This window comes from Carex rostrata, chromosome 9 (genome assembly GCF_964058835.1).
Source record: "Carex rostrata chromosome 9, lpCarRost1.2, whole genome shotgun sequence".
NCBI lineage: Eukaryota > Viridiplantae > Streptophyta > Magnoliopsida > Poales > Cyperaceae > Carex > Carex rostrata.
Genome location: NC_135926.1, coordinates 12,744,279 through 12,756,376, shown reverse-complemented (window position 1 = coordinate 12,756,376; position 12,098 = coordinate 12,744,279). Strand labels below are relative to the sequence as shown.

Genomic DNA, 12,098 nt, shown 5'->3' with positions numbered 1-12,098 from the left:
CGTCCGACTCCCCACTCGGCTCTGGTCCTTCATCCGACTATCCGGCTCTGAAATTATCCTCCAAAAAAACTTTAGCGCACAAATCAGACCAATTAATTGGGGAAATGAAGCAATTCGCATGGGAATTCGAGATGTAGGTTATCAATTATATCGGACTGGTCATCTTATGAGCTCCAAAAACAGTAGCTCATCTTTATAGATTTGCGATCCGAAATAATTGATAAACCTAAATTTCCGCCCAATTGTTAACTGCGAGAGGGAGAGTACAGATTGATCAATATGTTCTAATAAAGAAAGAGTTCAATAAAGATTCATATGTAAACTAAAATTTCCATTAAGGACTGGAAGAGGGGATCCCCTCTTCCAGTCGTTAATGGATATTTTTAGTTTACAAGTGGGTGATTCTTTCCTTTTGGTGCCAGTAGGGTTTACAGAGGGTAATATGAAGATACATATTTTAATAAAGAAAGAGCTAGCTGAAAATAAAAAGTTGGATGAAAGACCTTCAAAAAAAAGAGAAGAGGTGGATGAACAACCTTCAGAGTCGGATGAAGAGTCGAATGAAGAGTCGTCCGACTCTTCATTGGACTCTTCATCTGACACTTCGTCTGGCTCTGAAGGTCATTCATCCCTCCTCTTCCATTTTTTTTGAAGGTCTTCATCCCAACTCTTTATTCGATCAGCTCTTTCTTTATTAAAACATGATCTTCATATTACCCCCTCTGTAAATAATCAGATTACAGAGAGAGAGAGAATTGATCAAAACGGCGCTGGAAGGAGAAGGCCTTTTATATAACCAACTTGGTGCTCGAAAAGGCGCGCCCTTACCAATCTACACGGCTTTTTATTAAACGTCCGTGCAGCTCTCTCAAGCTTTCTACACTGTTATTTAAACAAACATCCGTGTACAAGTTGGACATTTCTTCACGGTTCTTTAATTAAATATCCGTGTAGCTCTCTCAAGCTTTGTACACTGTTATTTAAACAGACATCCGTGTACAAGTTGGTCATTTCTTCACGGTTCTTTAATTAAATATCCGTGTAGCTCTATCAAGGCTTTCTACACTGTTATTTAGACAATAAGCCGTGTACATTCCCTAATAAACGTCCGTGTAGCTCTCTCAAGGCTTTCTACACCGATTCTTTAATAAAAAACCGTGTAGAGATTTCACAGATATTCCGGGCACCCAAAAAATTACAATTTCTCCACGGTTTTTACGTAAAATTGTCAAATCCGTGTACAATGTGCAGTGTACAATGACCATTTTTGTAGTAGTGGAACCAGCTCGTGGGCCAAAAGCCCAAATGTATTAATAATGTGTTATAAAATAAACTACCATAAATTAAGTTTGTAAATAATTCATACATATTAAAAAACTAAATCTTCAAATTCATACAGACACAAAATAAATTAATGCATACCAAATTCACGCAAATTCATATCAATTCATAAATTCATACTTGGATCGAGCTGGCTTGCCAACTCGCGAGCAAGCTAGGACCCAGCTCAAACTTGTTAATTTTGGATCGAGCTAGTGATGAGCTGGCTCGTTAACAGCTCGCTCCACTAACGAACGAGCTATTAGCGAGCGAGTTAGATGCGAGTCACAATCGATTCACGAGTTACGAGTTTTTTTTCCAACCCTAGTCAACAGTCTATCGCGGTCCACCAACGAAATTCGCTCTCACCCAAATTGCAACTCCATAAGCGAAACTATAAGGCACTGCTCACCCGTGTGGCTCACGAATCGGCTGAAGTAAATATAAAACTCTAAAATTGTCAATCGAACTACCGGAGATGGAGATGACTCTGATACTAATTTGTTAGAGTTTCTTAAGAAGAGGACAGAAACAAAAGAAAAACAAGAGACATAATTTGGTGAGAAACATAAAAATTAATTATATTTATTGACTTCATATTACATAGAGTACAAATGATTTATTTATAACAACATAAATCTCTAAAACGAAAAACTTATAAATAAATTCTTCTTAAGATACTCTATATGTTAAAATACTAAAAAACCTCCTCCTTAATATAGTTTGTCCAATATAAATCTGCTATTTTCTGACATCCTACTAAATCAAACCTGATATAAATAAATAATGAGATGAGAGGTGTATGCAACATCAATTTTTCTCGTTGTCTTTGATTCTTTTTATATACTTGTGTTTTAAATTAAGTGGTAATCTATAAATAACTATACCGTCTTAATTTTGAAGATTTTCACGTCATTTAAATAAATTTCTTTTTGTTGAATCAATCAAATGTTTGAGTAGTTCATGAAAAAAAAAAAGAAAAAAAATCTTATACAAAGTTCTCTTTTCGCTCCATTTCCCCACTCTGCTTCATTTTTTATCAATTTACTTTCTTACATTTCCAACCTTTTTCAATTTTCAGCTCAAATGTTTTGGGCACAGTTTTCTTTTTTTATATATTTTAGTGGTTACCGCACTTAATGGTGTTCAAACGGTCGGTTTAGTTCAAACCAAAGTAAAATGATCAAACTAAATTTTTTTTCTGTTTTAAAAAATAGAACTGAACTGAACTGATTAAAAATCGAACCAAACAAACTAGAGTAAATTTTGGTTTGTTCGGTTCAAACCAAAGTAAACCTATTGGTACACAACAATTGAAGTTCGGTTTGATTCGGTCCAGTTTGATTTAATGAAATCATTATAACACCAATAAAATTCGAGTCGAACCAAATAAACCAGTCAGTTCGGTTTAGTCAATTTTAAAAGTCTAAACCGAACCGATCCATTTAAACCAAAATTATTTAAAATTTCAACCGAACCAATCAAATTAAACCGAAAAACTAACCCATTTAAACCGAAATATTTCAATTCGGTTAAAAACCGAACCGCTTTGAACACCCCTAACCTCACTTGTGTAACGGATCCTATTTATTCCAATATAAATGTGGGATGACCCTCAGTTTTCTTAAAAAATGAAAAAAAAAAAAAAAACGTTCTCTTTTGTGTCGGCAGTCTGCGCGGTTGACGAGCTTCGTATTATTTCTTTTTCTTTTTCTTTTTTTGACTCGTTAGCCGTTTGGCTTGTTTTTTTCTTGACAGGGAACTGTAGACCGCCTCTTGAGTCTTCTCCGGTTTGTTTTTTGAGCTTAAAGGGGAAAAAATTACCCTCAATTAATCATACACGGATACACTTCAAATAAAAGTAGAGAAGGCTTTTAATAATTTATGTCTTTCATATCTTATCATAGAGTAGAACTAGGGTGTTCTTAAGCTCACCAAAGTGTTTGGTGAGCTTGACTCCAAAATCCATTAAATTGGTTTCAAATGACGAATCCGAACCGTTGGAACCTGCCTATTTTACGTGTGATGCGTCTACATGTGAAATTTTGGAACTTTCAAATTATTTTAGTATAAAGTCAAGCGGTCAAAACATGTTCAAAAAATGAATGCACTAAAATTAATTTATTAACCTTCTAATTTTGACCAATTGACTTTATACTAAACTAATTCGAAAGTTAAAAAATTTCACATGTAGACGCATCACACATAAAATAGACGGGTTCCAACGGTTCGGATTCGTCATTTGAAACCGATTTAACGGGTTTTAGAGTCAAGCTCACCAAACACTTTGGTGAGCTTAAGAACACCCTAGTTCTACTCCTTGTCATATTTCATACTTTATATTTTTACGGTACCGGAGAGGATCTGAATTCCTTATTGCGGGGGTTCGGACAGAAGGAATAAGCCGAGTTTCACGACATGCGTTGTGCGATCTACTAAACAGTATAATAAATTAATAATATCTAATGGCCGTGGTTCTAAAATTATTCTTAATACAAGATCTAATTTTTAATTTAGTGATTAAATTATGTACTGTGAAAAATAAACAGAAATTCTTCTGAATAAATATTTAATAAATGAAAAATTTATCAACTGATTTTATCTTACAAATAATTTAATATGATTAAGGCTATAATACTCTGCAAAGTATGAATCGGTTCGGTGCGTGCTATATATCTATATCTTCAATTTTTAATTTTTAATAATCAATTTGAACCGCTCAACATATATTCACATAAAAATATATTAGGAGACCAAACTTGAGTAGAACTAGGGTGTTCTAAGTTCACCAAGATCTTTGTGAACTCAACTCTAAATTAATCTATCGGATTGACTTCAAATGACGAATCCGAACCATTCAAACCCGTCTACTTTACGAGTGATGTGTCTACATACAAAAATTTTAAAATTTCAAATTAATTTTGTATAGATTCAAGCGGTCAAAATTAGAAGGTTTATAAATTAATTTTAATGCATTCATTTTTTGAATCATTTTTTACCACTTGACTCTATACAAAATTAATTCGAAAATTAAAATTTTTTGTATGTAGACGCATCATTCGTAAGATAGACGGATTTCAACGGTTCAGATTCGTTATTTAAAGACCATCCAATAGGTTTTAGAGTTGAGTTCACAAAAAAAAATTGATGAACTTAGAAACACCTAATTCTACTAACCAAACTTTATATTTATTAGAATTTTTTACTATTTTTAAATAGATAGAAAATCGTTACTTTCAGTTGGTCATAATCCTTAGATGAGAGGATTTCATAGTACTTATCTAAATAAATAGTGAAAATATTATAAAAAAAATATAAAATTTGATATCTAAGTATATTTTTATATGAAATCATGTTAAATTGTTAGTACCAATCACTTTTTTTCTATTTATATACCAATTTTTAGCTAAAAAATTGAAGGCAAAAACTTCATTTACAACTTGTTATTGAAATAAAATCACTATTACAATCATTCCTATCTCTAGATTTTAAATAGAGAAATCTCTCTTCTCGTAATTAAAAATTCATATTACCTAAGGTACTTCATATCATATCGTTGGGCAAGAATGAAGATTAAATTTTAAGGGGTATTAAGAAGAGTCTATTAGGAAATAAAGTTGAAGGGTAATTTTTTAAAGGAAATTTAAGTTAGATAAAATGTTTAAGTCATGTGAAACTAATCAAACTATGACTTAATTAAGAACTTGGATAAACTTAAAAAAGAATGAACAAAAGAAAGATTAAAAAGATAGCCATAATTAATATTTCTTGATAAAGAAATTAACACTTGTTAATTTGGAGCACCAAATTAAATAAGAATCGTAATCCACCTCCACGTACCACTGAACAACACCAATTTGAGTAGAGATCCGGACCATCCAATCTGCTTCATCTCGGATCAGTCGGATCCGGACTCCGGAACAACACGCCTTTGACCTTTCGTAGGGAAGAACTTTTCAGCTTTCCTTTCTCTGATCAAACCGATTTGCATGACTCTAAGTCTCCGCAAATTCCATCATTTATTTGTATTAATTATATTGTCCCATTCTATCTAGCTATAAATTAATACACTCTTTCAATCGCCAATTTATCAGATTCAAGCCCCAATCTCTCAATACAATCATCATCAATATACATTTGTGCAATCAATATTTTAATTTCCGGTGACAATTAAGGTGAATCTTCTTCAATTTAATTATTTATTTATTTATGCCAGTATATTTCACACTACAATTAAGATTTTGTTTCGTTAATTGAACGTCATGGATATAAAATTCAATTCATTTACTTTTAATTTTATGCCAGTGTATCATTTCATGAAGTGTCATGTGCCGATCCGTATTTCCATTTTTTAATTTGTTCCCTCCACATATATAGGACGTACATGATTTGAAAATTAACTTGTTTTATAATTGTCCTCTATTTTTATCTCTATTCAGTTGACGAATCATATGGGTGCATGCCTTCTCTGTTATAATTTAATATCTTTAGTTAAAATCTTAATTAAATGTTTAATGAAGGTTTTAATTAGCCCTGCCTATGTTTTAACTACCCAGGCCAGATCAATGTCTAGCTGCCAGCTTGTAACCACTGGGATTCCCATTCCCAAGAGCGATCTCTCCCTTGGGTTAAACGCAAGTTGGAAATTCAACTGCAAAATATGCAAAGCGACTGGGGAGCAACTAGTATGTTTCTGCAACAAGTGCAACAGTTCCATGCATCCAACTTGTGCAGGAGTCGAAGCATGGACTGTATATGGCGCAAATGGAACGAAACAAGTTGTGCTTCCTAGCTCAGAGAACCTACCGAAGAGTTGTCCTGAGTGTTTAAGGAAGGAGGGAATTATGATGACAAACCAAGTGTTTCTCCAGCAGACAAATTATATGCAAGCCCCTTCTAGCAGCAGCATAACCAGGTTTGATTTTGTCTAACTTAAAATGCTAGAAGCAACTAAAATTACAAAGTTCGAAAACATTATGAGAAAAAATGAAATATGATACAAAAGTACCAACCTGGTACCCAATTAATAAGAATTTACTACAAGAATCTGTGTCCGCAAGGGTATAAGTGTATCCTCGCGGATACTCCTGTCAGTACGTAAAAGCAATATTCTTGAAAATATATTGTAATTTTTATCGGCTTACCCTCCGCAATAGTAATTTTTTAAGCTCGCGAATACTCACATATATATATGTTATTACATCCATCCATCCATCAACACACAGGTACTTGTATAAGTTTCAGAGTTTGTAAAAGTAAGAAATTACTCATGAAATATGCCTTTAGTATCCCTTCTGTTTTATAACATCTTTTCTCTAATCAACCCATTGTACCAGCAGCCCCCATGCCCTGACAGCTGACTATACACTTATACCATCTGTAAGGTTTCAGTTCCAGGTCTGGGGAGCCAAAATTAAATCCCCTCCTCAAGTTGATGCATTCTTTTTAATTGTTTGTTCGTATATATGAAATAACTATTTGTATCCAGTCACATATTTAAATCTTGCAGTTTTATAGAATTGGGCAAACCGCACAAGGTCGAAAGGGGTCATGGTGATTGCATGGTTCACATACATAATCCTGGGCATGATCTTTTGCTAAAGGATAATGGCAACTACATCTGTGATGGGTGCAAAATGGATGGCTTTGGGCCGCACTATGCATGCAGGAATGCTTCGTGCCCCTTCCTCCTCCACCAAGAATGCTTGTCTCCTCGTAAAACCACAACGCACCGCTTCTTCCCCCAATCAACCTTTCTTTTCATGTGTTTACCCAGTACATCATATAGTAAACATGGCAAGAAGGAGCAAACCAATGTTTTCTGTGATGCTTGTGGAATGAATGTGAAAGGATACTACTACCATGACCAGAATGGAAAGTACCATTTGCATCCTTGTTGTGTCAACCTGCCATCACAAATCATCGATGGCGACAGCGGTGCCAAGATGGTGCTTCAAAAAGAATCCACATCCAAGTGTGGCTATTGTCTTCAAAGGAGCGTGAAAATGGGTAGAATTTCAACCAATCATGTATGGTCTTATGTGGCAAACAATGAGAACATTCACTTTCATGTAGGGTGCATGATAAAGATGATATATGATCGGAGAGAAGATTCAATGGCTCGCTTAATATCGTGTAACATGACTTCCGCAAACGGCTCAGCAAGGATGAATTTGGTGATTGCACTGCGACAGGTCATGAATACGGGTGAAAGAGAGTTCCAAATCTTAGTAAAATATTTTAAGATCATATCAGGTGCGGTAATTTCTTCTTTCCTGGGAAATCCGATAACCTTGTTCGTCAACACTGCCCTGGCTCTCAGTTCTAATTAAAATGCTCTGCTTCAGATGGCAGATGCTTTATACACCCCTTCTAAAACATGATGCTTGATGCTTGATGCTTTGCCGTTTTTAGTTATACATTTGTGTAAATCATTGTTGTTTCTATATATTTATGAAGATTTCAGTCAAAAAGTTACTTTATTGATTAATGAATTGGACTTATATAGAGCCTTACAAAGCACTATTACAAATAACCCCTAGACTATTTCATAATGACCTATTTATCGATAGACTCCCCAAAACTATTCTAATACAATAAACGTTAAACATACATAAATCTCAACACTCTCTCTCAAGATAGGCAAAAGATATCCATCAAACTCATCTTGTCACAAAACCTATTTAGATCTATTGAACTAAGTCATTTGATAAGGCAGTCAGCTATTTGAAATAAAATATAAATTTTGTCCCTGAGCACATTTTAATATGGATATCATGTTTGATCAATTCGGATCACCATTTAGAATTTGGAAAATATAAATTACAAATATAAAAAGTACGACGAGGCATGAAAGATATGAAATTCCAAAGCAGTATTTCTAATTAACAACAAGAAATCTCAAAATAACATCTCGACATACTCTGGATGATTGGGGAAAAAAAAAAGTTAATAACAAATTATCAATCTCAATTTCAATTAAGAGCGGAACGAAGATCTCACGAGGTAGTCAAACGAGGCTGCGAGTAATTGTACTCAGTCCGGTAAGGTGAGGGATGTGAATTCTACGCTAATGGCCTAGCCTCAACCAAGAAAGGTGTTTTGGGTTCAAGGCTTCAAGTTATGGTCCTGTTATTGGGCCGATAATTGGTATAATTATCCTAAAGGCCCTTCAATCGAAAGATCCGACCCGATAGGTTCATTTGTGATTTGTGAAGCAGCAGAAGCGCTGTTTTCAGTTTTCCCAACTTCAATTGAAAAGTTCCCGCGCGAGATTTTCACGAAAATTGGGAAATTGTCGACCCGCCATCCCAAAACAAAAACTTCGAGAGCGAAACGAAAATTCATCTTCAAAATTTTGAAATGCTTAGACCAAATTCAAAATTTCCCTCTCCCTCTCTATTTTTTGGCTCCTCTTTCTTCCCAATTCGGTCTTCCTTTTAGCAGCCGCATCCCAATTCATCTCTCCGCTCTCTCTCTCTCTCTCTCTCTCTCACCACACACAAACCTCCTTCTCCAATGGCGCAAAATTTCCGTGAGTTACCGCCATCAAAGAGATTCAAGATCCTCAATTCAGTACAGATTCCTTTGCCACCAAACGCAACCAATGAAAACGACCAAAAGTCTCTCCCTGCCAAGAAACGCACTGAGATTCTCAACAGTTCTTTAACCTTCGCTTGTCTCCCTGCCAAGAAACGGGTCTGGGAACCGCACCCGATATCTCCAACAAAATCTGAAACCCAGGAACAAGATGCAGATTCATTCTTTGAAGAGAAAGGGCGAATCAGAGATGGAGACGCAAGCATTGGAGTTCCAGTGAAGAAGCGGGTATGGGCTCTGCGCCTGTTATCTCCAACCAAACCCGAAATCCAGGCCCCCAACACAGATCCAAAACATGCTGACGTGGAAGGCCAAATCAAAGGCGGCGAAGAAACTAATCGACTTCCAGCAAAGAAGCGGGTATTGGCTCCAAAACCATTATCAGCAATCTCAGCAATCCAAGAAGTCACAGCGAGGAAGCGGGCATGGATGGAGCACCACCCGTTAAGTCCAACTGAAAAGCTGGTCTGGGCTTCAAAAAAACGGGTATGTGATGTGCATCCGTTATCTCCAATTACAGAAGAGAAAGAACAACCTGAATACCAAACCATAAAATCAAATGAAAAATGTTCAGTTCTGGTGAAGAGGCGGATTTGGGCCCCAGAACCGTTGGCTCTCACCAAAAACCAAATTGAACAGGATACTGATCCAAAACCCGTTAAACTTAGAACTGAAAATGAACTTCAAATCAAGGATGACAGTAAAACCGAAACCCAAATTGAAGAGAAAGGTCCAGAATCCATTGAAGAAGAGATTGATGATGGGGTACTTTGCGCAGTCTGTCAGAGCACAGATGGTGACCCTTCTGACCCGATTGTATTCTGTGATGGTTGTGATTTGATGGTACATGTTTCTTGTTATGGCAGCCCTTTGATCAAATTGATACCAGAGGGAGATTGGTTCTGCTCAGCTTGTTCCTCAAAACTCCCCCAAAAAGAAAAAAAGTGTTGTCTTTGCCCTGTTAAAGGAGGAGCCTTGAAGCCAACCGTCGATGACAAGTGGGCCCATGTCATGTGTGCATTGCTAGTACCAGAGGTGTTCTTTCATGACCCTGAGGGAAGAGACGGGATTGATTGCTCAAGGGTCCCACATAAACGGTGGCATAAGAATTGCTTTATTTGTGGAAAAAATTATGGTTGTGCTCTCGATTGTGCTGAGAGTAAATGCAAATTAGGATTCCATGTATCCTGCGGGCTTGAAGAGGGTTTGTGCATTGAGTATAAAGAAGGAAAAGGAGGAGACATTGTGGCTGGATTTTGTACTGAGCACACAAAGCTTTGGGAGAAGGTAATTTTATTTGAAAGTTTTATTACCTTCTGCCTTGTTTGATTTAATTTCTTAAAAATTATTTGTTGTTTTCTTTGCAGCAACAATTGACAGGGAAGTTCAAAATTGTTTCAACAGATTAAGATCCCAAAAGGAATCAGTAAAAGTTGGGTATTGGAGCCTTCATTTTGAGTTTTCTTAAAATTTAAGTTGGGAATTTGGCATAGCTTATTTAGGAGCATTTTTTTTTGTTTTAGAGAGGATCCATGATATTATTAGGATTGTATTGGGTTATCAAGCAATATTTATTGTGTTAATCTTTGTTCTGTAATTGATCTGTTCCGGAGTTTTGACTTGGCCAATGTTATAATCATATGTTTTGTACCTCTGGTTATTTTCTTTTCTTTATGTATGTTTAATTTGGAGCTGCTTGTTTCATGTGCCAGTGCCAATGATTCTTGGAAGCTAAAAATGCTCTACTTAGCAATGAACCTTGAAAAATTATACATGTCTGCCATATGCCCCTCAGGCTAATGTTTTAATTTGTCTTATGAGTCTAATATACTGCTTTGCATGTTTTGTTGTGTTTTAAAACCCGTCTGACAGTTATTTTGTATGTGGGGATTTGATCATTTCTCAAGTTTTTTATTGTAGCTGAAATAGTAGTTGGTACTGGGATATAAGCGGGTAGGTTTAGTTGCTGTAACTTTCTATTTCAATTTTTATTTGGTTAATAAAAATCGTGTCAATCCTCTTTCTTGTGAAAAAAATGTGCTTGGTAGATTAATCATAGCCCTTCAAGATGAACTGGTAAGAGCAAGAGAGTAGTCAATTGATATTGCAGTAAACTGGTAATCGTTGCTTGCAGGTTTGTTTAATCGGATCATTTTTATTAGCCATATTCTGTTAAACAAAGTTGCTCTTAACTGTGGTTTACACTTTAGACTGATTGTTATGGAATTTGAAGTACTGCTGGAATGCTCAGCTTTCAAATTGAACTAAGTTTGATCAGAACCTACTCCCAAACTTTTAAAGTTTCTGATAATTAGAGTTCCAAATTTAAAGAGTCCAAAGTATTTTAGGAACTCTATTATTGCTGGAATCAGGCCTGAAAATGGTATTTGGGCCGAATATAATTCAAAGTCTGGCCTTAAATATTGGATTTGAGATTTATTGTTAACGCTTAAGTCTCAATCATGTCTATCAAGCCTCATCATTTTTCATTATTTTTTTTTTAATAAATGTTGAAGTTCAAGTCACCCAAATATTTAAGATCCACAAATAATTACGTCTTTCAAATTTCATTTTTAATCTTTAAAATGTTTATCAATACCACAAGTAACTGGTGCCCCAAAATATTACAAACTCATTTTTTTTTTAATTTATATTTTAAATTTTAAATTCCAAATGTTGAATTTCAATTGTTAATCTTGTTCATTCATTTTTATAAGAGATTTGTTCACGTAAAATAAAAATTAAAAAAAAAACTTCATTTTAGATTAGGATGATAAAAATATGAATATTTTAAAATTGATCTATCTAATATAAAATGAGCTTCAAAAAATCATAAAATTTTATATACAGAAATCTCTCATAGAAATGAACAAGATCAATAGTTTGGATTCGATATTAGAATTCCGAATTTTCAAATAAAAAATATAAATTTATAACTTGCCAAGCATCAGCTTTTACAAACTGGCTTTTGATTGACATGCATGCAGCTAGGGTTGTTCATTGGGTCCGGTCTAGTCGGTTTTGAACCGAACCGAATTAGTTTGAATCAAATGGTTCGAAATTTTTCAATTTAATGGTTCGGTTCGATTTATTTTTTAAAACCAAATTATAACTTATGTTCAATTCGGTTTGAAAATTTTCAAAACCAAAATAACCGAACCGACCGAACTTTTATATAT

At 35.0% G+C, this 12,098-nt stretch overlaps 2 protein-coding genes across 2 annotated transcripts; both read left to right on the top strand.

Annotated features, from left to right (window-relative positions):
• The first annotated feature begins 5,387 nt into the window (after positions 1 to 5,387).
• Positions 5,388 to 7,802, top strand: LOC144559019 (uncharacterized). Its single transcript, XM_078307924.1, has 3 exons — positions 5,388 to 5,495; positions 5,877 to 6,235; positions 6,830 to 7,802. The coding sequence occupies exons 2-3, from the start codon at positions 5,886 to 5,888 to the stop codon at positions 7,650 to 7,652; spliced, it is 1,173 nt and encodes a 390-aa protein (XP_078164050.1). The 5' UTR covers positions 5,388 to 5,495; positions 5,877 to 5,885; the 3' UTR covers positions 7,653 to 7,802.
• A 916-nt stretch (positions 7,803 to 8,718) lies between these two features.
• LOC144559594 (uncharacterized) lies at positions 8,719 to 10,361 on the top strand. The gene is made up of 2 exons (XM_078308659.1): positions 8,719 to 10,206; positions 10,287 to 10,361. The coding sequence occupies exons 1-2, from the start codon at positions 8,839 to 8,841 to the stop codon at positions 10,326 to 10,328; spliced, it is 1,410 nt and encodes a 469-aa protein (XP_078164785.1). The 5' UTR covers positions 8,719 to 8,838; the 3' UTR covers positions 10,329 to 10,361.
• The last annotated feature ends 1,737 nt before the right edge of the window (positions 10,362 to 12,098 follow it).